We start from the raw sequence: 26,718 nt of genomic DNA on the forward strand, positions 1-26,718 counted from the left end.
GTTCAGCACTAAAATCTGACCAATCCCCACCCTGGAAGCCCTATGTAAACCCTGTGTCTGTTCAGCTTGTGGTTGTTCATGCTATCAGGCTGTCCTCTGCCACTCTGGCTGAGAAGAGGGCAGACATTCTCCTGAAGTCTTCCCTCCCAATAAACCCCTTCAATGAGCTTTGGGTGAAGATCTTCTTTTGTGGCTGTGGCAACAGAGCGAGCAGGGCTGTAACACTTTTGCGGGGGAAACCTTCCCTTGGCAGAGCGGAGTTGTTACACACTGCTCTCCTTTCTTCTCTCTCCACTCCCAGGGGCAGAGCTGAACTGTAGCAACCTCGAAAGAGAAACCTCTTGCTACACTAGGCGAACATGCCCAGCTGGAAGACCCTGTCCTGCCGGAGCAGAGCCGATAAACTGGGGAAGCCTTCCCCTGAGTCTGGGCTGTCAGCTGCTAAGCTTACTGCAGCCTGTGCTGGTCCTTGGCTCCCGAGCTCCAGGATACCTTTCCATCTGAGCTGTGTAACACTCAGTATTCTGTGACTCCCGAGTGCCAGAATACCCATCCCATCCCTGATCCGCCCAAAATGCCAACAAGGTCCCTGTGTTTATGAGGCAAACACTTCACAGATTGGGCTATTACTCTAGACCCTAAGGTCCGGGCCTCAGGAATTCTAAGAAAGCAGTCTACCTTCTTTTCTTGGTTTATTCTGTTCTTCCCTCCTTCCTTTATTTTTTTAAAGATTTATTGTTTTGTATCTTGGGTGTATAGGTGTTTAGCCCGCATGTCTGTCTGTGTGGTACAGGCCTGGTGCCTGAGGACAGAAGGTGACGGATCCCCAGGAACTGGAGTTACAGGAGGTTGTGAGCCACCGTTTGGGTTCTGTGACTCACACCACACAGGACCCCTGGAAGAGCAGTCAGTGCTTCTAACTACTGAGCCATCTCTCTGGGCACTTCTTCCACTTTTTAGGCTTGGTTTCTCTCTGTTCCCAAGAATGGTCTCCTGAGCTCAACAGATCCTGTTACTCCAACCTCGTGGTCGCTGGGACCTATAGGCATGTGCCATCGTGCCCCAACCCTAGGTCATTATGTAAGCCTTTCTTTTTAAATTGATAGACATAGAGACAGCTTATTGAGACAGAGAAGATGCTCCCAAGAATGGGAGTGGGCTAGCGGGGTGGGAAGGTCAGGCTCACTAGCCTGTTTTTATCTTTTAAACCCATGTGGACTTCAGTTCATTCTTGCTGCCCTCCTGCTCCCGTCAAGTCACCACCCGGTTTCCTGCACTGGATTCTGGTCCTCCCTCTGTTCAGCCTCTTCTTCACTGGGCAGCAGGGCGGCTTGGCTGCTGCTTAGCTCAGCATCCTCAGTGCCTTCTCAGAGTGCACTGTATAAAAGCCCCACTCCAACAGTGATGGGCAAAGACACACATAAAAACCTGCCTCTGCTCCTGACAGTAGTGGTGCACGCCTTTGATCCCAGCACTCGGGAGGCAGAGGCAGGCGGATCTCTGTGAGTTCGAGGCCAGCCTGGTCTACAGAGCAAGTTCCAGGACAGGCTCCAAAGCTACACAAAGAAACCCTGTCTCAAAAAACCAAAAACCAAAAACAAACAAACAAACACTGCCTCTGGCCAGGCGTAGTCATGCCTGCCTTTAATCCCAGCACTCAGGAGGCTGAGGCAGGCAGATCTCTGTGAGTTTGAGGCCAGCCTGGTCTACAGAGTGAGCTCCAGGACAACCAGGTCATATATAGAGAAAAGGAAAGAAAAGGAAAGCAGGAAGGAAGGAAATCAAGCTCTGGTCCATTGGTTGTTACTGCTCCTTCTAAGTGAGGCAACAAGGACACAGTGGAGAGGGAGGCTTGCTGAAGTCCCTCGGGGCTCCTGACTCCCAGAGAATGCTGGGGCAATTCAAAGTTCAGTGGGGCCACTATGGAGGGACTTGCAGAGGAAGGGGACCTCTGGGCTGGGTGTGAACTGGATGAGGGAAGCAGAGTCACACCAGGTCGGGGACAGACCCAACAGGAACTTAAAGAAAGGCAGGGCCCAGATGGACCAGGGTGCCTCGGTGCTACAACTGTCTCCTCGGGCAGTAAGTGTGACACCTGTTCCAGAATTAACCACCTGAGCAGAGGACAGATATAGGTCGTGTCTCTCTTTGTCTGCTATCTTCCTTTGTATGAGTGTTTTGCCTGTACATATGTCTGTGCACCGTATTATGCAATGCCTGTGGAGTCAGGAGAGGGCATCAGAGTCCCTTAGGATGGAGTTACAGTTTGTCAGCTGCCCTGTGGGTGCCAGGCAGGAATCAAACCTGTATTCTCTTAACTGCAGAGGCATCTCTCTCCAGCCCCATTCTCTGCTTTATTTTTCTAGACAGGTGAACCCAGAGCTCAGCAACTAGGCAAGATTGACTGGCCAGCAAGACCCAGGGGTCTTTCTGTCTCCTCCTTCCCAGAACTGGGGACTACAGGGGGCACTGCTCGCCACACCTGCCTTTTTTATATGGGTGCTAGGGAGTCATGCTTGCAGGGAAATCACATTCCCAACTGAGTTGTCTCTCCAGCTTTCTTTTCTTTTTGAAATAAGGGTTCCTGTAGCCCAGTCTGGTCTAGAACATCCTTTTTTTGTTTATTGTGTATTTTTATTTGTCGTGAAACAGTGTCTCACCAGGCAACTTTGGCTGACCTGGAACTCACTATGTAGATCAGGCTAGCCTCAAACTCACAAAGATCTGCCTATATCCTGCTGGAACTAAGGGACTATGCGTGACACTGCGTATATTTGCCTTGAACTTCTAATCTTACTGCTTCTAAATCCCAAGAGCTGGGGTTACAGGCTTGTACCACTATGCCAAATTTCATTTTCTCTTCCTTGTCACAACCCTCATGGCCATCAGAAGTAGAAAGTGGGGGTGTCCAGTGTCGTCCCTCTCTCTGCCTGAGGGACTTGTGGGGTCACCAAGAAGAGTGTCTACGCCAGCTCCAGATTGACTATGGGGGATGACCCCTCCCCCTACAGCTGGGTCCCAGGTCTTCCCGCGTCTTGACTATGGGGGATGACCCCCCCTACAGCTGGGTCCCAGGTCTTCCCGCGTCTTGGGTTTGTTCTCCATACCTCGTTCCAGTCAGTGCCAGCTGGCATCCCTCATTAGAGACTGGGGTGGCATGAATATGGGGGAGGGGAGGAAGCGGGCAGGAGCCCAAGGGGAACAAGGGCCTGGATGTGGGTGGCCAGTGTGGCACCCACATCCAGGGACAGGCGGAGAAGCCTGGGGGCTTTCAGGGAAGGTGGGGTGGTGTCAAACTCTCACACTGCTCCCCAGTCCCTACCGTTTCCTTTCCTCTACATTCACCCCCTAAGCTGCCTGTGGCTAATTCTTCCTGGTCTCTTTAAGAGCTGCCTGGGAACTGGGGCACTGGAGGGGGCTGGCAGGCCCTCTCCCCTACCATGTCTGCCCTTGCTCCGCCCCTGCCGGGCACAGACTCTGCTGCAAGTCTCGGACGCCTGGGTTAGGGTCTGTACTGCTGGGGGTAAGGTGTAAAAGTGGTCTGGGAGGGAACATGATCCCTGGGGTGGGGGAGTGGGAGAGGGGTGCCATGACATGGAGCGTCCATGTGCCAGTTTCAGTGCCCCACGGTGGGGTGAAGTCTGTCTGTCCTGCCTCTGCAGGGCTGGCAGGGCATCCCCGGGAATTTTTAGGGACGACTCCTCAGCCACAGTTTGCCTGGGTCTCTTTACCCCGCTCCCAGTCTCATTTCTCCCAGGGACCTCCATTTGCTAAATTCCACTAGCTACTCACTGTTAGCCTCATCTTCCTACAGGTGGGAAAACCAAGGCTAGGCAACCAGAGGAAACTGAATTCATTCATAGCAGCAGAGGCAACGGCTTTTCCCTTTCCTCCTGTGAGCTGGAGACAAGAGAGCCGGGTGTCGGGCCGTTCAGTTGGTTCCCTCTCCAACCACGGCCACACAGGAACTAAGAGCCCTGCTGTCATGCTTGCTTAGCTTAGCTCCAGAGTAAGGCAGGGAAGACTGGGACACCATGGAGCCAAGGACACCTGTAGGCTCCCCCTTTCCTTAGATCACTGTGGGAGGCAGTCGCTTCCAATCCTGCTGGAAAGACAGGACTCAGCTCCCCTAGGAGTGACGGTGATGGTGTTAGGGAGTCAAGGACCTCGATGGGGATGGGTTCTTCTGCACGCCCCCCCCCATTTCCTCAAGTGCCTGGTGTGAATGGCAGAGCATGTGGACACAGGCCCCAGGCCTAGGGACAGTGAAGGAGGAGGTTCGGAAACAGGAGCAGGCGAGTGGCCCTGCTGAGCCCATGTCTACCCTCAGCACACGACTCCTCCCCATCCCACCCTGGAAGGAAATGCTCACCCCCATCTTTCTTCTTCTTCTTCTTCTTTTTTTTTTTTTTTGGTTTTTCGAGACAGGGTTTCTCTGTGGCTTTGGAGGCTGTCCTGGAACTCGCTCTGTAGACCAGGCTGGCCTCGAACTCACAGAGATCCGCCTGCCTCTGCCTCCCGAGTGCTGGGATTAAAGGCGTGTGCCACCAATGCCTGGCTTGCTCACCCCCATCTTAACCTAGACCCAAAGGGAACCAGGAGTGGCCTGTGAAGCCTCCAGCCCTGCCTGGCCCCTCCAGGGCACTCACTTCCTTTTTCTTAAAAGTACTGTGGAGTTTGCAGAAGAGCCAGGCTGCTCGCAGGTGGCCTGAAGAGCCCTTCTTTTACTTCTGGAAGTCAGAGAGGGCAAGGGCCCAACCTGGGTCATGCAGCAAGTCATAGACTGCCAATCTGGCACCAAGGACCTGGTTCCTTAGACCCGTGGTGCTCAGCGGGCAGTCCTGGACTCCTAGGAAGCCAGCCTGCAGGGTCTGTCCTAGCTCCTCACTTTCTTGAAGAAGCTGAGGTCCTGAGGAGACAGAGGAGCACTGGTGACAGGGTTGCATGAGAAGGGCAGCTTCTAAAGCCCCACCAAACCCTGCTTGCCTGTGCTGCTTTCCAAATGAGAACGAATCCAGGTCAGTGTTGTTTCTAATCTTCCGTTCCCACTTACTGTTCGACCTTTGGGAAGTTCCTTCTGAGGCCTGCCTCCTATCCACCTCTTACAACAGACCTCAGGTCTCAGGGGCATTAATTGAGGGCTCTTGGAGACACCATTTTCTTGTAAGGTGACTCAGGAAGATCTGCCTGAGAAGAGTAGCCCCTCTCTCAGAGGTCAGGGTATCAATGAAGATGGTGTCCTAAGCGTCTTGATGGAGATTCTGCGTACACGTCTGTGATTGTATGTATCCTCACTGGTAAACTCCAGTTGTCAGTGACTGGCTAGCATCCAGGTGCATCATCCTCATCCATTCTCAGTACTTAGGGAAGCTGGCTGTTAGGGTATTGCCTCAGTGGTCCCCTAAATTCAATGCCTGCACTCTGGTACCTGCCTGAGGGTGGCCAAAGGAGCTGAGCAGGGACCTGGGGGTTAGAGTGTCTCCCCTTGCCACATCTGGAGTCCTGCCTACACACTTGAGAACCCAGGAGTCACACAAGTGGGGCACAGTGGGACAGGAGAGGAGGAGGAAGAATATGGGGAGATTCTAGTCCCTCCCACTTAGAGATGCGGTCGCCATGGTGACTAAGGACCAGTGAGGTGGGATGGGGTTGGGGATGGGGGTGGGAGGGTGGCGGGAAGGAGGCACTGCGAGACCGGAAAGCCAAGCCGCCTGGCATTCCAGGGGGAGGGAAGCACGGTGGCGGCGGCGGCGGCGGCGGCGGCATCCCCGGCTCCAGGTAAGAATCGGGGAGAGCCGACAGACAGTGCGGAACAGAGGGGCGGGCCATTGTCTGGCGCTGACTCTGCCCTGAGGAGGGGCAGACAGAGCAGTCAGACCATTGTGTGTAATGCTCAACGCAGCTTCCAGCACTAGCCAGACTGGGAGAGGGAACCCAAGAGGCACTGGGTAAGGGGTTAGGTGGATGGAGTGGGGTGGGTGGTAAGAATGCCGGAGACCTGCAGCGTCAGGAAGAGGTGGGCTACTGAGGACACAGACCGGGACATCCTTAGTGCGTGCGTGCGAGCGTGCACACACACACACACACACACACACACACACACACACACAGAGTAGACACACAATCATGTAAGTTGATTTGACTGACTATAATCATTAGAGAAGGGGCAGGGCAGTGGGTTGAAAGGCGAGCAGGAAAAGGATACCCCCAAGACCCCGCTCTCCCAAGGTTGCCCTCAAGGCTAGGAAGAGAAGGAGCTTGGGAAAGCCAGCGGTGGTTTCCGTACTCTCTCAGGGAGACATCTGTGCAAGGCTGTCGCTCCAGAGCAGCAAGGGGTAGGGTGAGAAAAATCAATCCTCCAGCATGTCTCCCTTCTCACCCCTGCTTCCCCTTACTTTTGGTGGTCAAGTCTCACAGGGAGGCGCTACTCTCCTTTATGGCCTAGGGGTTGTGGGGAGGACTTGGGGGGCTGGAATCTGACAGGGAAAGTTTAAGGTTAACGCCGTGGTTTCCAGGTCTGACATGCCCCTGGGGATTCCCCAGGCTGAGCTCCAGGCCTCATGATGGATTGAACTGGAAGGACGGGAATGGGGCAGTGAAGATGGTATTTCCCTCTGTAGACTGCCTGCTGCCTGACGCCAGCCAGCCCTGGCCCAGATGCTTCCGGTCACTGGCCTTGATTTCCTCATTTGCGTAGCAAAGGAGGGTGTGTGGATTACGCTCCCTGGGAGCAGAACCTGCTACATAATTTGTGGGACCCAGTGTGAATGAAAACGCAGTCCTCTTAAAAAAAAACAAAAAACGATGAGAACTTTCAAGATAGCAGGCAGGAGGGTATGCCAAGCGGGGCATCTTCTGAGGACAGGGCCGGGTGTGACTGTACCTGTGAAGTCCCAGGGAGAGGGAGCTGCTGTGGGAGCCATGTACCCCCATGCACCCTTCTCCCACCTGCCTCTCCTGTAAGCTTGACCCGAAAGGCAGGCGCTGTGAGGAGAGAGTGGGTGGGACCCAGGGACAGGAAGTACCTCGACTGAGGTTGACATCAGACGGCCTGTCTTTGAGGAGGTTTCTGTTCCTTCTGAGTCAGGAATCGTTCCAGAGTGATTGTTTCTTGGCTGGAGGAGAGGGAGCCCCTGGTTCACTCCACTCTGATGCTTATGTCGTCACCCATTGATCAGTTCTGAGCTGAGTTAATCCGTCCACTGGGGCAGGAGATGGGAGCCAGCCCTGTAGGGTAAGGTTCCCAAATACACCTGTCTGAGGTAGATGGGAGGCTGACTGGACAGTGTCCCTGGCCTTGCTTCCTTCTCTGTGTAAGAAGACTAACCTGCCTATGAAAGCTGGGAGGCCTGAACCCCAGCCCAACCCCTCACAGTGGGAGAAGGAGAGCCCTGGGTCTTGTGGGAGGCCCAGGGATAGGAGCAGGGTAGAGAGGATGGCATTGGATCTGCTCCTCTGGCTTCCCCTCTCATGGCTCCTCCCTGTGACCCAGATAGGCCAATCTGTCCCCAAAGAGAGGCCCTGGGGTGGTGGCTTCCCAAGCCCGAGCTGGGGGTCAAGGAGACTTAGATGACGTCAGGAGAACAGAGAGATTGGCAGAGTCCCGACAATCCGCATCAGGGCTTGGGGGAGCTTAGCAAATTTTGACAGACATAGTCCTCAGGAGGGGGTCTGTGTGAGCCCAGCTCCTGAGCCATGGCAGAGGATGGTCACAGGAGGGGAAGCATCAAGTGGGCTCCACTGTAACTGAAAGGGAGAACCATCCTGGCAGTGAGAAATGTGTCTAGGATGGAGATGGGTACTTACTGCAGATAGAGCAGCCTGGGTCATTGTGCTTTTCAGCCTGAAGTCAGCTGACCTGGGTGAGTGGGCAGGAGCCCAACCACTCTTTATTGGCCTAGGAGCCCTTGATGCCTCATTAACCCTGCATTACAAGGTCTTCCCTGAAGCCTTTAGGGAGGAAGAACCAGCCACCACCATTCCAGCTGGGTGCCTCATCTCCAAAGTGCATCCTATGAAGCATGAGCTCAAAGGGGAAATTCCTCAAGTTTCCCATTGGCCTGATGCTGTCCTAAGGGTGGGAGAGGTTAGACTGCAGGAGGGCGGCCTCAGCAAAGCCATAGACACAAACCTAATACAAATGTGGGCTTCTTGTTGTGGTTGTTGCTCGTTTGTTTGCTTCTCTGTGCAGCCCTGGCTGTCCTGGAGCTCACTCTGTAGACCAGGCTGTCCTGGAGCCACTCTGTAGACCAGGCTGTCCTGGAGCTCACTCTGTAGACCAGGCTGTCCTGGAGTTCACTCTGTAGACCAGGCTGTCCTGGAGCTCACTCTGTAGACCAGGCTGTCCTGGAGCTCACTCTGTAGACCAGGCTGTCCTGGAGCTCACTCTGTAGACCAGGCTGTCCTGGAGCTCACTCTGTAGACCAGGCTGTCCTGGAGCTCACTCTGTAGACCAGGCTGTCCTGGAGCTCACTCTGTAGACCAGGCTGTCCTGGAGCTCACTCTGTAGACCAGGCTGTCCTGGAGCTCACTCTGTAGACCAGGCTGTCCTGGAGTTCACTCTGTAGACCACGCTGTCCTAGAACCCAGAGAGATCCACCTGCCTCTGCTTCCTGAGTGCTGAGTTTAAAGGCGTGGCTCTAAATGTTCTTCCTTTCAAGGATGTAGGAGGTTCGAAGGTTAGGCTCCTGTAGCCATTTCTCAGTAGGTGGCAGTGGGGGAGCCCCTCTGCAGAGTCAGTGAAAAGAGGAATCTGAAAGACAGCGTCATACTGAGCTGTCTTGAGCAAGAGAGACCGCAGCTTAGGCTGCTTAGAATGGTGTGCTAGAGACACAGGGACATCACTCAAGTGGCCCAGAAGAAGCCCATAATTTCTGGATAGACTAAGTGGAGGCAGGTTGGTGTGTCTCCCACAAAGCCCGTGAACCTCCCCATCACCGTCTCCCCGCCCTGATCACCGTTCACCAACTTCCGCCCAAGCCAGGATCTGTCACAACTCGAGGTAGAAATTCTGGTTTCCCTGGCCTGGAACCCACACTGGCTCTCGCAGGATGGGTGCCTGGAGGGCCGTGCTCCCATTCCAGCCGGGCTGAGCCTGCTTTCTTTGCCCGGACCCCCTCCTTTGCCTTGGATGCTTCAGGGTTTGAACGCAGGACTTCTCAGTGTGGCTGGCTTAAGGGTATGTGAGATAAGGTGGGCAGTTTGCCCTCTGCGGTCATGGGGGAGGCTGATGCTGCGGAGACCCAGGGAGGCAGACAGCAGAGGCACAGAGACAAGGGAGGCCGCAGAGGTTGGGAGTCTGCCAGTGACTCCTGCCTAGGCCACTCCCAAGAAATGCAGCCGGCCAAGCTGGCAGATAACCTGGCATGCCCCTACCCTGAAGAAGAAGGCTGGATAGGCCCTATTAAACCAGAGTCAGAGCCCCTGGGGGCTGGGGAAAGAGTAGGCTGCCTGTCCTGCCAGGGTTGGGGTGAGTAGCAGGCACAAGGTGTAGGCACAGCTGAGTGACAGGCCAGCCTAGGGATCTACCCTTTGAGTACAAGATCTAGTCCCCCGAAGCCCTTTGTCCAGGGCCAGGAATGATGGGGCTCTGGGCCATGGGGGCAGGAGATGCTAAGGGGCAAGAGTGGGAAGGGACTTTTCTGTGTGTCAGGTGGAAGTGACAATGTGGGCTTTTAGAAGGAGGAGACCCGAGGTGGAGCATGGGTCACACCAGGGCCCCTACCTAGAGAGAAGGGGGGGCGGAATGGAAGTGAGACTCTGAGGGCCCTTCCAGAGAGGAACTTCTGCCCCCTGGGGCTCTCCTATTGGTCCTCAGGAAGGGTGTGGTTAGCACTGCTTACCCAGAAAGTGCCTGTTTCCCCAGAGCCATCTGGTGACAGTCTCTGTCGGACCATGGCCCTACCATCCCCGGGCCAGGACCCCTGGAGTCTCCTGGGTGTTTTCTTCTTCCAACTGCTCCTGCTGCTGTTGCTGCCACCTGCAACAGGGACTGGAGGGCAGGGGCCCATGCCCAGAGTCAGGTATCACGCAGGTGAGTGTTCGGTAACTGGGAGGTATGGATGTCAGTGCAAAGACGAAGGGGTGGAGGAAGGAGAAGGGGCTTTCAGAGAGGGCAACGGAATGGAGAGACAGAGATGTCAGGGAGCAGTGGAGGTCCTGGGAGGGGGGGGGAGCCCATTTCAGGTACAAATTGACCAGGAAGAGAAGACAGGGCCACTGCTGCCCGTCTTCTGCCAAGCCAGTGATTTTTCTTGCCCTCTTCAAGTGTCACTGTCACCAAGCAGGGCACCTTAGAGTCCTGACTGCTTTCACAGCTCCAGGTGTCCCAAAGCCAAATCCCATGAGTTTGTCCGTGGAGCTGGAGACTCCAAGCCAAGCGCAGAAATCATACTAGGCCATGTTGTATCCCATAGGATGGGCACCAGGGGAAGGCGCCCTGGACAGCTCACCTGGGAATGGGCTGGAGTCTGGTGCCCAGCCTCAGTGGTTTCCTGCTGGGGCTTCTGAACCCTCTTGTTCTAGGAAATGCCCCAAGGGAAGTGCCACACACACACACACACACCACCACCAGCAGCGCAGAAGCTGGGCAGTTCTGTTTGCAGCTTAGCAGCCTTCTGAGGCAGAATGGCAAAGGAGTATAGGATGGGAGTGCAAACACAGCCAAGCCTAGGCCTCAAGAGGATGCAGGATGAAGCCTCAGGGTGCAGAGCACAGAGTTCAGACCAGAGCAGTCCACGCCGTACTGAAACACTTGGTTTTCCCATTCCTCTTGGTCCTAAGATTCCTTGAGGACATGGTAACAACCGGCTGTCCTCTGACTGACACAAAAGTCCAAAATGTGCTGCCGAGGGAGGGTCTGAAGCGCCCACTCTTCCTGGCTGATGGGCAGGAGCTCACGCATTCGCATGTGTCTGAGCGCACACACAACACCACACTCGGTAGGGAGCGGCCCTAGTAACAGCATACTCAGCCTGTCCAGGTGGCATTCAAGCATGCCCACACTGACGGGGCTTGGACAGGGAGAGGACGTGGCCTTTCCAGTCACAGCGTTGCTAGTGGTGGGAGATTCCCACAGCAGAGCAAGGGGAGGAAACAGGGGAAGTGGGGGTGGCAGGACTCTAACTGTGACAGGTCTTGAAGCAAAAGTCACCTGCTCGGCTGCTTGTGGTTGAGCGCCCCTTCCTGTGTCTACCTGTCAGTGTTCTCTCCCATCCTGCCTCACTGCGGCGAGCGCCCCCGGGCCTGAGCATGCATCTCCTAACCTCACTTCCTCCCGGTGTCTTGAGCAGGGTCCCCCTTCTCCACCAGCCCCAGGCTGTCACTACCTTGTCATTGCTGCTTCTCTCTTCTGGGGACTCATCACACAAATCTCAGATGCCCGCTGCTGGGGGTTCAGGGAAAGGGGGGCTGCCGGGAGCGGGTCCAGCTGCCGAGGCCTGCCACCCCTCCCCCGCCTCGTCTCAGGAATCAGCTGCACGCATGTTCCTCTTCATCCTCTTCTTGTCACTGCCTCTCAACAGGAGACGGGCACAGAGCCCTCAGCTTCTTCCACCAAAAAGGCCTCCGAGACTTCGACACGCTGCTCCTGAGCGCCGATGGCAACACTCTCTATGCCGGGGCTCGAGAGGCCATCCTGGCCCTGAATATCCAGAACCCAGGAATCCCCAGGCTGAGGAACATGGTGAGGAGGCCAGGGACGAAGGGTCTGGCTGGAAGTGAGGACGGCCGCTGCCTGGGACCAGCGTGTTTCGTGTGAACCGCCAGCTGCGGCTCTCTGAATCAGCAGCGGCAGGATGGAAATGCCGCTGTGCTCTCTCTCTCTCTCTCTCTCTCTCTCTCTCTCTCTCTCTCTCTCTCTCTCTCTCTCTCTCTCTCTCTCTCTCTCTCTCTGCTTACCGAGGCCATGAATACCGATTGAGTAGACTCAGCCGCTGAAATGGCTGACACGGACATCACTGGCATAGGAGGAAAACATTGACTCAAATCAGTGACTCAAATAATTTGATGTGCACCTACCTAGGAGAGAAATCTGAGATGCTTGTGCTATCATCTCCCTAATGACAGCACTGAGGGGGAAACAGGGCAGGGGAGGAAGGAAGCCATGGTTCATGGATTCTCCTTGGTGGTCTCTTGGCTATCTGCACGTATGGGGTGTGGGTTAAGACTCCAGAGTCTTGGACTAGGAATGTAGTTCAGCGGCAGGGCACTTTGTCTAGAGTGTGGCAGGCCCTAAGTTTGATGTCTGCAGCCCTCCTATGCAGCTTCTCTAAGGGGGGCTCAGGAGCTGACAGTCTCCCCCAGGAAAGGTGTGGGTGACGGCCACTGCTGCGTGTGTCAGACACTTACACATGCCATCTAGGGCAACCACCAGCAGGCTGTGAAACTGAGCCAGATGGACAGTCCTCGGGCGGCAGAGCCTAGATTTGAACTCAGACCCCCCTGGTTCTACCACAGAGTAGTGTGGGAACGGCAGTCCTAACCGCCTGGCATCACGACTGCCTACCAGAAGGTCACTAACCACCTTCCTGGGGTTTCTACACAGGAGCTGGAGAGGGGAGGGATGGCGGCTTTCAGAAAAACCAAAGACCCCATTTCCTTTCATCTCAGATACCCTGGCCGGCTAGTGAGAGAAAGAAGAGTGAATGTGCCTTTAAGAAGAAAAGCAATGAGGTAAGTGGAGAGGAGGCAGGGCTTTGGCCACAGAACCCCCGTGTACCTAAGACCATCACTGGTGGCCCGAGAGGCAGGCACAGGAGGGCCTGTCCCTGTAACTTTTGCCTGGATGGTGTCTTGTCAAGTTTCTCAGTGTTGATCTCAGCTCTTCTCTCTCTGGGAGTTGGGGGGTGGCCTCTAAGACCTGAGGAGTTTGGGGTGAGGGGCCTGGCAACTTGGTTTCTCTGCTTCCCCCAGACGCAGTGTTTCAATTTCATCCGTGTCCTGGCCTCTTTCAACGCCACCCACCTCTACACCTGCGGGACCTTTGCCTTCAGCCCTGCTTGTGCCTTCATTGTGAGTCCCCGACACCCCGGCACCTCCTCTCACACCCACCCCCGCCTATTCTTGGAAGCTTTGGGAGTTGCTGGCCCCTGAGGACCCTCATAAGATTCCTGGCCCCATCCAATGTCCCTCTCCGTCCCCTTTACTCCCTCCCTCATGCTCCTCACCTATGAGATGTGCGACCCTGGCATTCTGGGCTCCCAGCCTCTTCCCCCCTCTAGGAACTTCAAGATTCCTACCTGTTGCCCATCTTAAAGGACAAGGTCATGGACGGGAAGGGCCAAAGCCCCTTTGACCCCGTTCACAAGCACACAGCTGTCTTGGTCGGTGAGTACCAGGCTTCCCAGACCATACCAAGACTTGCCTTTTCTAGTCGCTCTGGGAAAAGTGAGGCATGACAGTTTTTCAAAGGAAAGGACAGAGGGAACCAGAAGCTTCGGAGGGCAGGATCAGAGGGAGAACCAGGAAGCCCAGTTATTAGCCTCTCCGGAAACTGTCCCCAAAGGGGTGCCACAAAATCCATGTGGGAAGATGCTAGGCCTCGTGGTAGTAAGGCACCAGCAGAGCCCCAAGGGTCAGCCCCTTGTTTAACCACTGTACATGGGCGAATGTCTTTCCTGATGCGCTCCGTACTGAGCTGAGTCCTGAAGGGGTTGCAGCAAACACATCATGTGTCTCTGCCCAGAAACAGACCATCACAGACTCCCCAGTCTGGCTTCCTACAGGAGGTGGCCATTGCTTTTCGAGCAGACTTAAAAGATAAGCAGGGACCCACGGTGTGTTAGTGCAAGCCAGCGGTATTCTGGGATTGATGTGTAAGGCAGGGCCAGAATAAGGAGGCTGACAAGTGCTCAATACGAAAGGCTTCACAGACCTTTGCCTGTAGCCAGAGGGATCTAAGAAGGGTTCCTGCTGTGTGTGGGGGGGGGAGGGAGGCAGAGTGAGCTGGGCTTTGGGGTTCTGCAAAAGGGTATGGGACAGGAGGAAGGCATGTCTGGGGAGGGCTGGCAGCCTCCCCCGATACACTTGCTTCCCTCTCCCTGGTCCTAGATGGGATGCTCTATTCTGGCACCATGAGCAACTTCCTGGGCAGTGAGCCCATCCTGATGCGCACACTGGGCTCCCAGCCTGTTCTCAAGACTGATATCTTCCTGCGCTGGCTGCACCGTAAGGCCTCGACTCCAGTCAACATGAGTTTGGGCCCCGTTCCTCCCCCTGGGTCTGTGATTTGCTTTAACTCACTTGGCTCTCTTTGGAAAAATGCATTAGAGAAGTACTCGCAGCTGGCTGGGGTGGTGCACGACTCTAATCCCAGCGTTTGGGAGGCAGAGGCAGCAGCAGGTGGGTCTCTGAAGGGAAGCCAGCCTGGTTTTACATCGTGAGTTTCAGGCCAGCCAGAGCTATAGTGAGATCCTATCTCACAAAGGAAAAAGTACACATATATCTCAGCAGGCTATGGGGTAGGAGGCAACCTCTGTCCTGGCCCTCAGAGCCCACCTAAGGGTGTCACCAAGGGAACTCTGATCCTCCTGATACTCAGTCCCTAAGTCTAACTGTCCTGCCCTCCCCCCTCCCCCCCTCAGCGGATGCTTCCTTCGTGGCGGCCATTCCGTCCACCCAGGTGGTCTATTTCTTCTTCGAGGAGACAGCAAGCGAGTTCGACTTCTTTGAGGCTCTGTACACATCCAGGGTGGCTCGAGTCTGTAAGGTCTGCATCCCCTTGGTCTGGTGGAGGAGGGCTGGCTGCCAGGGAGCCAATGGGAGTGGGGAGAGGTGGATGGGGCGGGTCCACGCGCGGAAAGGCCACCGCATGGCTCGCCCGGCTCCCCCAGAACGATGTCGGAGGAGAAAAGCTGCTGCAGAAGAAGTGGACCACCTTCCTGAAGGCCCAGTTGCTCTGCGCCGAGCCTGGCCAGCTGCCGTTCAACATCATCCGCCACGCAGTCCTGCTGCCCGCCGATTCTCCCTCTGTGTCCCGCGTCTATGCAGTCTTTACCTCCCAGTGGTGAGCAGCACGGCAGGGAAAAGGAGGGCTTCTCTCGGGGATCCGAGGGAGGCGGGAGCTGATGAAAGCCTACTTTATACACTGCACTTTACTTAGGAGGCATTTAAGGAGTGTCACCAGACCACAGGGTTCCTACAGCCTCTCATGCATAGGGAGAAACAAAGCTCAGAGACTAGTTTAATTCTGCCTGGCTCCAGAAAGGATGGAAGGAAGCTTAGAGACGGCAGACACTAAAAGTCAGCAAAATACCCAGCATGGTGGCACAGGCCTGTGATCTCAGCACTTGGAAGGTAGAGACAAGAGGACAAGGAATTGGATGCCAGTCTGGACTACACAGACAGAGCTTGTCCCAAACAAAACAAAACAAAACACCGGTAAAATAGAGCCAGACATGGTGACGAGGAAGGAGGATCAGAAGTTCAAGGACTAATGTCTCAAAAATAAACAGGGGTGGGGGATGTAGCTCAGTCTCAGAGCGCTTGCCTAGCACGGCACAAAGTCCTGGGTTTGATCCCTAGCACCACGTGGTACAAGGGACACAGAAAAGGCAGGAGAATCAGACATTCAAGGTCATTCTCAGCTACATAGTGAGGACAGCCTTGGCTCCCGGAGACGGTCTCAAAGTGAACAAACAAGACCCATCCATTAGGTAAGGAAATTAAAATAAAAGGAAACCGCCAGTGGGTTGGGAGAAGATGTGCATAGCACAAAAGCTACTGTGACGCTAGCCATACGATGAGCACCGGCTTCCTAATGGCCAGGACCAAGAGGGAGACTGAAAAAACAGGAAGGCCTTGCTGGCGACCTTTGCCAGAGGTCCCGCCACCATGGTCTGGCATCACCATGTTTAGGCATCTGCTAACAGTGTTCAGGAAGCAAAGGTTTCTGGTATGCGGGTCTGGTATCAGTGAAGGGCAGAGCTGAGAACCCAGTGTGTCGGAGAGAGTATGGGACACAGCCCGAGACAGAAGCAATAGCAAAGCTGTGATTTACTTTCTGGGGACCAAGAATCCAAGGGACTTAAAGAAGGCTGCATGTAAATCCAGCCTGAAGCCGGTTCTACCGCTCTTCCTGTGGGCACAGCCCAGCCGGGGCAGGACAAGCAGGGGCCACCCCAGGGCCTGTGCCCCAATTAATCCTCATTAGGAACAATCATATTTCAGATCCTGCGATGGGCTTCCAGCCAGGTCTTAGGCCAGAGCCAGGGAACCCTCTGGGGCTCTCAGGTCCTTATCATAAGCAAGGGAAAAAGAACCTTCCAGAGCTGGCCTGGCTCCTACCCTCCAGCCTGCTGGGATTCCACTGAACTCACCAGGGGCCGGAGCCGTGGCTGAGAAGTGGAGGAGGAAACCACAGTGAGTGCCTCTCTGTCCCCAGGCAGGTCGGTGGCACCCGGAGCTCTGCTGTCTGTGCCTTCCCTCTCTCGGACATTGAGCGTGTCTTTAAAGGAAAGTTCAAGGAGCTGAACAAGGAAACTTCCCGATGGACCACTTACAGGGGCCCAGAGGCCAACCCGAGGCCAGGCAGTGTGAGTACCACCTACTCCTCCCAGAGCCTCCCGGAATGCACGTGAAGGCACATCATGGCATGGTGGATGCCCGCGCACCAGCCTGTATGCCACAGATGTCCAATACCCTGTATCCGGAACAGCTGCCCGGCCACCTCTTTCCATGCTAAGTGTATCAGCAAAGAAGTAAGAGTGCTTGGGCACGGTGCCCAGCACTGGGCAGCGTCACCCACATTTTGTACTTTTCAGATTGGGCCTCAAGTAGCCCAGGCTGGCCTTGAACTCCTAATCACCCTGCTTCTACCTCCCAAATGCCTAGAGTTCAGGCACGTGCCATCATGTCCAACTTTTCACCTGCACATTTCCTGTAACTTTTTAAAATCTGAATTATATGTGTACCCATTTAAAGAATCAAATAGGCCGAGTGCGGGGGTGCACATCTGTCATCTCAGTGCTCCGGTAGAAGCAGAGGCAGGGGAATCAATGCAAAGGCAAGGCAGGCAAGGCCAGGCTACTCAGCAAGATTCTGTATCAGAATGGGTAAATAAATACAAAACCAAGAAAATCTACTGGATTGGTGATGAACCACCAGTCCTGTCCAAGGCTGGCCTCAAACTCCCCTCCTTCCTCCATCCCAAGTGCCGGGATACAGGCGTGCACCGCCACTCCCATCTTTCTCTGGCATATCTCCTTTCAATCTGTGCCCAGTGCCATAATCCTGGTAGCTTGGAATCATTTTTCAAGGCCGTGTGCACCTTGGAAAGCAGCAAATTCTGCAAACCAGCCTTCCATTCCCTTTCTTCCGAATGGACTATTCCTAACCACTGTGTGAGCATTGGAAAGCAGGCCTTTTTGGCTGGGCACTTTAATCCCAGCACTCGGAGGCAGAAGCAAAGGGATCTCTGTGAGTTCGAGACCAGCCTGATCTACAAGAGCTAGCTCCAGGACAGCCTCCAAAGTCACAGAGAAACCCTGCCTTGAAAAACCAAAAAAAAAAAAAAAAAGACATAGGCCTTTTGTTTTTAGTTCTGAGAATCCAAGCCAGGGCCTCACTAGTGCCAGGTAGGTGCTCTAACACTAAGCCACACTCCCCACCCCTAGTAATTTTCTAAAGATTAATTTTTATTTATTTGTTGTCTGTGACTATGTGTGGCTGCGTGTGTGCCGTGCATATCTGTGAAGGTTAGGGGACAACTTTGGGGACTTGGTTTCCTTCTGCTATTGTCAGATTTACCTCCTGAACCATCTCAGCAGCCTGTCGGTAACTCTGGCAGGGTTAATGCATATGACTTATTAACAGTTGAGCCACGCAGTAAGCCACGGTGACTTTTCCTTTTTTCATACTTTTTGGTTTTCCTGGGGTTAGTCGTTATCCTAGTCTTTTTTTGCTTGCTTTTTCTAAGCTCTCAGACTCATTTCTGCCTCTCCCTGCATCTCCTGCAGTCAGACCATTGCCTCTTTAAACAGTTACGCTCTCCAGAAAAGCCCATGGGCTGCATCTTAGATTGCTGACCTCCGCGTCTGCGGCGACGCCGGCAGCACCGGCAGCTTCCCTTCCTCCTCTTCCTGGAGAGTCCCTTGGCTGCTCTCCAGTGACCTACCTTCAGTTTCTCCCGTCATCTCACGGCTGTACCTTCCTTTTCCATCTTTCTTTCTTACCTTCTCTCGTGTGCTGAGATAGAGTTTCTCTATGTGATGGCTCAGGCTGTCCTGGAACTTGCTTTGTAGACCAGGCTGGCCTCATACTCGAAAGAGATCCCTGCCTCTGTTTCCTGAGAGCTGAGATCAGAGGCTTATGCTGCCACTGTGTTACCTGTGACTTCCAGAGCTGCTTTGGAAATGTCCTGGGTTGTTTGGGCACCAAACCCTTTGAATGTAACTTGTTTTCTCTCACTGACTCTTTTAATGTTTAAATTATGCATTTTTTTACTGTTTGCTTGTTTTGTGTGAGGGGTCAGAGGACAGTTTACAGGACTCGCTTCCCTCCTTCCATTAGGGAGCGAGCACAGGCCGTCCTTAGGTTTGGTTGCAAGCGCCTTTACCTGCTGACCCACCTGGCTAGTCCCTCGTGCTCACAAATTCCACACTGAGCTTCCACGGTCTCTGTGTTGAACTGGACGCCCTGTGGACCACTTCAGCCTGGGAACTTCATTTATTTTCTTCAGTTCTAAGTAGCTTTCCTGTGCTCGTTGTCCAATCCCTGTTCTGTTGTTGTGAGGAGACTCCATGGCCGAGGGAGTTTATTAAAGAAAGCATTTAGGTGGGGGAGAGGGCTTGCTTACAGCTTTAGAGGGTGCCTAGGAGTCCAGACGTGGTCATTGGATCCCCTGAAACTGGAATTATAGATGTTGTGAGCCAGTTGGGCATTGGTGGCACACACCTTTACTCCCAGCACTTGGGAGGCAGAGGCAGGCGGATCTCTGTGAGTTCGAGGCCAGCCTGATCTACAGAGTGAGTTCCAGGACAGCCTCCAAAGCCACAGAGAAACCCTGTCTCGAAAAAAAACAAAACAACAACAACAAAAAGATGTTGTGAGCCACCTGTAGGTACCAGGGACTGAACTCAGATCCTGCAAGAGCAGTTAAGTACTCTTTACCACTGAGCCATCTCTCCAACTCCCTTATTTTAATTTAATTTTTGAAACATGTTTTACTATGTAAGTCAGCCTGGCCTCAAAATTGCAATTCTCTTTCCTCTGTCTTTCAAGTGCTGGGATGACAGACAAGTGCCACCATTCACAGCTCAGATTCCTAATAGTCTAATAGTGTCACAGATATCATAAAGGGGTGTTAGTGAGTGCATATGTGTGTGTGTGTGTGTGTGTGTGTGTGTGTATGTGTGTGTGCATATGCATGCATGCTATAGGCCAGAGGTTGGTGTTCTGTTTCTCCATCTTCCCCCCACCTTTTTTTGTTTTTACTATGCTGTCCTGGCTGTCCTGGAACTCACCATTTAAACCAGGTTGACCTTGAACTCACAGAGATCTGTCTGCTTTTGCTTTCCATATGTTAGGACTACTGTGCCCAGCCTTCCATCTTGCTTTTTTGAGACTGATCTCACCAAACCTGGAGCTCATTGATTGGTTAGATTGGTTGGCCGTCAAGCCCTAGAGATCCTCTTGTCTCCCTCTCCCAGCACGGGGATTACAGGCACACACTAACTTTTGTGGGAATGCTGGAAACCCAAACTCAGATCCTTATTCTTGCACATTTATTGATTAAGCCATCTCCCCAGCTCCACCCCCTCCCCCACTTTTTTCCCTCTGTGTAGCGCTGGCTGTCTTGGAACTCACTCTGTAGACCAGGCTGGCCTTGAACTCACAGAGATCCATCCTCCTGCCTCTGCCTCCCGAGTGCTGGGATTAAAGGCGTGCGCCACCCATACCCAGCTAGATTGCTTTTATACTTTTCTTTTTAAGGTTTATTTTATAGCTAGGCTATTTTTTTTGTTTATGTGTGTGTTTCTATGTAACACCACTTATGTGCAGGAGCCTGCAGAGGCCAGAAGAGGTGTGAGGTCCCCTGGGCTGGAGTTAAGAGACAGCCACACAACACAGGCATTCTCTGTCAGTGGTCTCTCCCACCCCACTCCTTTGTCTTGCATAACTTGTTTGTCTTATAGAGCTGTTTAGTCTAGATCCTAGTGATGTTTCTGTGATGTAGTTTATCTAGTGTGTGTGTGAGAGAGAGACTGAGTGTGTGTGTGTGACAGAGACACGGAGAGTGTGTGAGTATGTTTGTGACTGTGAGTGTGTGTGAGAGAGTGTGTGTGACTGTGAGTGTGTGTGAGAGAGAGAGACAGAGAGAGACAGAGAGTGTGTGTGTGTGACTATGAGTGAGTGTGTGTGTGTGTGACAGAGAGAGACAGAGAGAGAGACAGAGAGAGACAGAGAGAGACAGAGAGAGAATGTGTGTGTTTAGCTGCCTTGAATTCACAGCAACCCTCTCTGTCAGGCTGGAGTGTGCTGGGGTGACAGGTGTGAGCCACCACTCCTGGCTTCCTCTTGGGTTTATGGTTTTTTTTTTCCTGTGTGGTTTAGATTCTGTCTCTCTTGTTTATAGTTTTACCCACGAATCCAGTGTTCCTTGGCTGTGCACCTATTACATAAAATGTGGTGGCTCACACCTGTAATTCCAGTATGCAGGAGACTGAGGCAGACCGAGAGTTCGAGGTCAGCCTGGGCGATACGGCCAGATCATATCTGGAATTTTAAAAAGGATGGGAGAGGTGGCTCAGTGGTTAAAAGTGCCTACCGTTTTTGCAGAGGGCCTGAATTTGGTTCTCAGAACCCACATCAGGCAGCTCCAGGGGATCTGACACCTCTGGCCTCCACAGGCACCTGCACTCTCGTGCACACACACACACACACATACACATAAAGAAAAAGGAATACTTAAAATGGAATATTTAAAAACCATTAAAAAAGTCTCCACAGCAGGAGACAAGAATAGGTCCATGTATTCTTTGCCAGCACAAAGCTGAGGAGTTTGCAGCTCAGGGGTGAAGTAGCTTGTGTTACTACACCTGCAGTAACTAAGATGCACGGCCTGTAGGTGATGGTGCGGGCTGGCTTCAGGACGGTGCTCTTGGATACGAAGGACAATTATCTTAAGTGAAGATGCTCTCCACTTGACAAGGCCTCCAAAGAACAGCTGGTCCAACACCCTAAGCATGAGTGAAGAAAAAAAAAAGAGGGCTCAGCATGGAGGAGGAACTCCCCCAAGTCACGAAGCAAGTTCGTGAAAAGCTGCCACATAGCCCTCGTCTGTCGCTGACTCAGCACTGACTGCTGGTTTCTGTGCCATACCTGGGACCACAGACACAGTGAAATGGGGTGTTTGCCTGAAGGAGCCTTCCCCCTGCTTCATGGTGGCCTCCGTGCAGGCACTGAAGAGCAGGGCAGTCAAAACGGCTAACACGGCACTCGGTCTACCGTGCCGCCTGCGCTGGTCACTTTCTGTGTATTAGGGCATGTCAGCCTGACAGAGCCAGGGGCACTGGGTTGAGTGTTCCCCACACCTTGAACTGAGTAGTGTCCCGCGGCAAGAGGGCAAGGGAGGGTTGTCTTGGGAGCGGGAGGGGTGCAGCCATGCATGAGCTGAAGTGCCCGCTAACACAGTCTGTTTCCTTCCTCCTCCAGTGCTCCACGGGCCCGTCCTCTGACAAAGCCTTGACCTTCATGAAGGACCATTTTCTGATGGATGAGCACGTGGTGGGAAGGCCCCTGCTGGTGAAGTCTGGTGTAGAATACACACAGCTTGCAGTGGAACAGGCCCAGGGTCTTGATGGAAGCAGCCATGTGGTCATGTACCTGGGTACATGTGAGTATGGGGTTCTGGGGTTCTCGAATATCCCTGGCATGACCAGAGCAGGGGCTGCACCCAGGTCGAGGCACGAAGCCTTTGAGTTCATCCGGCAGGCGATTAGGGTGAGAGCCCCCTGCTGGACTCTGCAGAGGAGTAGCTGGACCATCCAGTCTCTAGCCTTTCCGAGCTTTCAGTCTGCTGGGGAATACACACTGGACTTCTCTGGTCTTAGGAAGAGCTGCCTGCTTTCTGGGAGAAGCTATACCAGAGGCAGGAGGAGTGAGTGGGTAGGGTGGGGCCATCAAAGGGTGCCCTGGAGAAGGTAGGAGCCAGGCCCTTATTTTATTTATTTATTTATTTGTTTGCTTTTGAGAGTCTTATGCAGCCCTTGCTGGTCTCAAACTTACTATGTAGCTAAAGCTGACCCTGAACTCCTGACCCACCTGCTCTACCTCCCAAGTGCTGGGATCACAGGTGTGCTCCTGCCCCCGTGCCTCAGGCCTGGTTTTATGCGGTATGGGGATCCAACTCAGGGCTTTATGCACTGCAGGCAAGCATTCTACCAGCTGGGCAGGTTCTCGGCCCCATCATTCTTAAATAGACAGAAGAGGCCAAAGGGATCCAGCGGAGAGGATGATGCAAAGCTGTCAGGAGAGGAGACGCGCGGCAGGTCGAGCTGTGAAGGGGCAGGAGGCTGGGCTGGAGATCCAGGGGGCTGCTGTATGGAGGCCGCTGTGCCCTCTAGGAGGCAGGAGGACCAGGGCCAGGAGCCCAGAACGAGGGTGGGCTTAGGAGACAGGGCTGGGTCTGACAGTGGTTCTGGAAAGAGAGGGACAGTCCCCTGGGGGATGTGACTAGCCTGCCACGGTGCCTCACTGGCAGAAAGCCACTGTCTTCCTTCACTCTTCCAGGCCACGCTAGGAGGAGTCTCTGCTACGCCTTTGCTGAGCAGGAAAGACACAGACAAAAATTCCCATGCTTGTGGAGTGGGTAGAGACAGACACAGACCCTAGCTGTTGTGAGCGAGAACACTGCATGGAGCTTTAGCTATAAGGTTAGAATATCAGGTAGAGCAGGGTGAGGGGACCCTGCCAGGGGAGTCTGTCTTCTTTAGTGGCTGGGCCTCATTCTGTTACTCAGGGGAGGTGACAACTTTATAAATTATTTTATTTATTTTGGTTTTCCAAAACAGGGTTTCTCTGTGTAACAGCTCTGGCTGTCCTGGAACTCTGTAGTCCAGGCTGGCCTCAATCTCACAGAAATCTGTCTGCCTCTGTCTCCTGTGTGCTGGGACTAAACGCATGTGCCACCACCACCAAGACTTTTATTTTGGGGGTTTTCGAGACAGGGTTTCTCTGTGGCTTTGGAGCTTGTCCTGACACTCACTATGTATACCAGGCTGGCCCAGAACTTAAAAAGACTTTCTGTCTCTGTCTTTGCCTCCCAATTGCTGGAATTAGAAGATGAACCACCGCCGGGCGTTGGTGGCGCACATGCCTTGCCCTTTTTGGTGTTATTTTTTGTTGTTGTTGTTTTTTGAGACAGGGTCTCATTCTATAGTCCAGGCTGGCTGGGAACTCGTAATTCTCCTACCTCAGATTTCTGGGTGCTGGGAAGTTGCAAACATTAAAAGGGTGGTCAGAAGCGGGCTTGGTGTTGCAAGCCTGTTATCCTAGTTACCTGAGAGGCAGAGGCAGGAGGACTGCATGTTAGTCCAGCCTGGGCTACAGTGTAAGACCCTGTCTCAAAAAGTTAAAAGAGGGCTGAGAAAGCAGCTTACTCTGATACTAGTAGAAAAACAAAACAAAACAAAAAACCCAGACAGGTGATGGATGGCTCAGTTGTGAGGACCTGAGCTCAGAGGCTCAGCACCCATGGAAAAGCTGGGCGCTACACTGGGTACCTATCAACCCAGCATGGGAGGGCACGGATGGGGTGTCCCTGGGGCTTATTTACAAGGCAGCCAGTCTAGACTGTCTCCAAGTTCAATGAGATCCTGTCTCAGCAAATCCAGTAGAGTGACAGAGTAAGATAGCTGATTTCTGCTTGCCACGTGCACGTGCGTCTCTCTCTCTCTCTCTCTCTCTCTCTCTCTCTCTCTCTCTCTCTCTCTCTCTCTCTCTCTCTCTCTCTCTCTCTCTCTCTCTCTCTCTCTCTCTCACACACACACACACACAGGGAGAAAGCTGGCTGTAATAGCCCTCTGTCCGTCCCTGGGCCACGGAGGGACTGAGTGGCCGGGATGCTCTCTGCCTGGCTTGCTGCGGTGGTGAGGTGTTGAGGGGACATTCCGCCCTCTCTTTGTCTCCCCAGCCACAGGATCCCTGCACAAGGCCGTGGTTCCTGAGAACAGCAGTGCCTATCTCGTGGAGGAGATCCAGCTGAGCCCTGAGCCTGAGCCTGTCCGAAACCTGCAGCTGGCCCCCACCCAAGTGAGAAGAGACCCGAGCAGAATCTAATCATTCTGTGGGGATGACCTGGGGAGCCTGGGCCAGGGTACTCCCGACATCCTCCCTCTCTCTTCCAGGGGGCAGTGTTTGCAGGCTTCTCAGGAGGCATCTGGAGAATTCCCCGGGCCAATTGCAGTGTCTATGAGAGCTGTGTGGACTGTGTCCTTGCCAGGGACCCCCACTGCGCCTGGGACCCTGAGTCAGGAATGTGCAGCCTTCTGTCTGGCTCCACCCTGTGAGTGTTGCTCCTGAACGGTGGCCGAGACAGTCTGCCAAGGCTGCCCTACACAGCTCTGCTTCCATTCCTCTCCCCAAAGGGCACCAACACCTTCACTCCCAGACTCCACCCCTCTGCAGGGCAGTTTTGAAGCTGCCCTTGCTTTCCTCTACCTGGTCTTCCTAGCCCACCTTCTTCCCTTTGTCTTCCCTCCCCCTCCCCCTCCCCTCCCCCTCCCCCACTTGTGTCTGTTTTAAGAGCTGAGTTTGCTTGCCTTGCCTTCTCAGGAGCTCCTGGAAGCAGGACATGGAACGAGGCAACCCGGGATGGGCATGTGCCCGTGGTCCCATGGCTAGGAGTCCCCGGCGTCAGAGCTCCCCTCAGCTTAGTGAGTGTGGGCATGGAGGAGGGCATGGAGGAGGTGCCGAGGCACTGAGGGTTTTGGGCAGGGCTTGGCTTTGCTGCCCCATGGCTTCTGCAGCAACTGCCTAGGCTGAGACCTAAATCCCTGAGTCAGGATGCACTGGGACCTGGCTGTGGCTAGGAGAGGCCCTCTGAGATGGAGATGCACCAGGGTGCATGCTGAGGTTGATGTGGGCTTGGTGTCTGAGCTGGAGTGAGGAATGCTGGAGGCTTGCCTATCGCCACCCACGCCATGATGGACAGGCCAGACCTTGGCTGGCTTTGGGAGCTCAGGGTTGGACCTGGTCGGATGTTACATGGGAGAAAGACTGGGCCTGGGTTTGGAGTCTAGCTTGGAGACAGAGGAGCGGTGAGCCTTGAGTTTGGGAGTTGAAATGGAATTGGAAGACAGACAGGCACGGTGGTCATCCAATAATCCTAGATTTCAGGATTGCTGAGAGTTCAGGGCCAGCTTGGGCTGCAGAGTGGAACCAGATGCAAGCAAGGCTGTCTGTCTCTCCCGCCTTCCCCTTCCTGAGTGTGTCACTTTGCTGCCCTCCAGTTAAAGAAGTCCTGGCTGTCCCCAACTCCATCCTGGAGCTGCCCTGCCCTCACCTGTCAGCACTGGCGTCTTACCACTGGAGTCACGGCAGAGCCGCAATCCCAGAAGCCCCTTCCACGGTCTACAATGGCTCCCTCTTGCTGCTGCCTCAGGATGGTGTGGGGGGCCTCTACCAGTGTGTGGCCACTGAGAATGGCTACTCATACCCTGTGGTCTCCTACTGGGTAGATAGCCAAGACCAGCCCCTGGCCCTGGACCCTGAGCTAGCGGGCATTCCCCGGGAACGCGTGCAAGTCCCACTGACCAGGGTGGGCGGTGGAGCCTCCACGGCTGCCCAGCGGTCCTACTGGCCCCATTTTCTCATCGTCACTGTCCTCCTGGCCATAGTACTCTTAGGAGTACTCACTGTCCTCCTTGCTTCCCCACTGGGGGCACTACGGGCTCGGGGCAAGGTTCAGGGCTGTGGGACACTACCCCCCAGGGAAAAGGCCCCATTGAGCAGGGAACAGCATCTCCAGCCCTCTAAGGACTACAGGACCTCTGCCCGTGACGTGGATGGGGACAGCAACCATCTAGGCACAGAAGTGGCTTAAACTGAGGGCCCAGGTGGGAGCTGAACAGAGCACAGTGTCGCTGGGCCAGCACAGTGTCGCTGGGCCAGCACAGTGCCACTCTGGCTGGGAGGTTCTCCCACTACTGGGTGTCACTTCAGCACCCAGTAGGGCCTCCCCTGTGGGACTCTCTTCTGTAAGCACATGGACTGCCTCCACACCTGCACCCCTGCTGGGACAGGAAGAGCCAGACAGGATTCTTCAGTTTTGATCAACCAATCCCAAGAGCTCCAGGAGACCCTGAGAAGTGTGGCTGTCCAGGATTCTGTGGTGACAACCCGGAGCATCTGAGCTAGCCGGGGCTGTTCCTGCAAACTCCATTCCAGAAGCTGCCACTCTGGAAGCAACTGCTGCTTTGAACGCCAGCCTTCCCTTCTCCCGGGGTCTCCCCTTATGCTTCCCTTACCAATTATGCCCTACTGTTTGGGAAGTCTTTTCTGAAGTCTGACCACCTTCCTTCTTGCTTCAGTTTGGACAGATCGTTACTGTTTCTGCCCTGGCTAGAATGGCGGGCATAATCTGAGCCTTGTTGACTTGTCGTGTGTGGCTGACCCCCCTCTTGAATTCTTTCCCTCCTCTTCCCTGTGTTTTGGGATTCAGAAAACTGCTTGTCACAGACAATTTATTTTTTATTAAAAAAGAGATATGCTTTAAACAAA

The 26,718-nt window shown here is 54.0% G+C and overlaps 1 protein-coding gene and 1 long non-coding RNA gene across 5 annotated transcripts; one reads left to right on the top strand and one right to left on the bottom strand.

Moving 5' to 3' along the window:
• The first annotated feature begins 3,477 nt into the window (after positions 1–3,477).
• On the top strand, positions 3,478–26,718 carry Sema4a (semaphorin 4A). Of its 4 annotated transcripts, none has more exons than XM_040752473.1 (15): positions 3,478–3,523; positions 9,866–10,033; positions 11,523–11,683; positions 12,610–12,672; positions 12,913–13,011; positions 13,221–13,326; positions 14,050–14,166; positions 14,583–14,707; positions 14,832–15,004; positions 16,382–16,532; positions 21,652–21,832; positions 24,131–24,249; positions 24,345–24,502; positions 24,772–24,872; positions 25,449–26,718. In XM_040752473.1, the coding sequence occupies exons 2-15, from the start codon at positions 9,895–9,897 to the stop codon at positions 26,039–26,041; spliced, it is 2,286 nt and encodes a 761-aa protein (XP_040608407.1). In that variant the 5' UTR covers positions 3,478–3,523; positions 9,866–9,894; the 3' UTR covers positions 26,042–26,718. The 4 variants fall into 4 exon arrangements, with proteins under 4 accessions (XP_040608407.1, XP_040608404.1, XP_040608405.1 ...); XM_040752470.1 differs by lacking the exon at positions 3,478–3,523 and adding an exon at positions 4,665–5,018; XM_040752471.1 differs by lacking the exon at positions 3,478–3,523 and adding an exon at positions 5,688–5,778.
• LOC121142441 lies at positions 6,134–8,290 on the bottom strand. Its single transcript, XR_005879470.1, has 2 exons — positions 8,132–8,290; positions 6,134–7,227 (listed from the first exon to the last, which is right to left on the bottom strand). It is a non-coding gene; the product is annotated as an uncharacterized LOC121142441 (long non-coding RNA).

This window comes from Mesocricetus auratus, unplaced genomic scaffold, assembly GCF_017639785.1.
Source record: "Mesocricetus auratus isolate SY011 unplaced genomic scaffold, BCM_Maur_2.0 Super-Scaffold_100009, whole genome shotgun sequence".
In the NCBI taxonomy this organism is placed as follows: domain Eukaryota; kingdom Metazoa; phylum Chordata; class Mammalia; order Rodentia; family Cricetidae; genus Mesocricetus; species Mesocricetus auratus.

Coding starts and splice junctions, on each gene's coding strand:
- Sema4a (XM_040752470.1), top strand. Junction 15,005..16,381: donor GCAGTCTTTACCTCCCAGTG/GTGAGCAGCACG, acceptor CTCTGTCCCCAG/GCAGGTCGGTGGCACCCGGA. Junction 24,250..24,344: donor TGCAGCTGGCCCCCACCCAA/GTGAGAAGAGAC, acceptor TCTCTCTTCCAG/GGGGCAGTGTTTGCAGGCTT.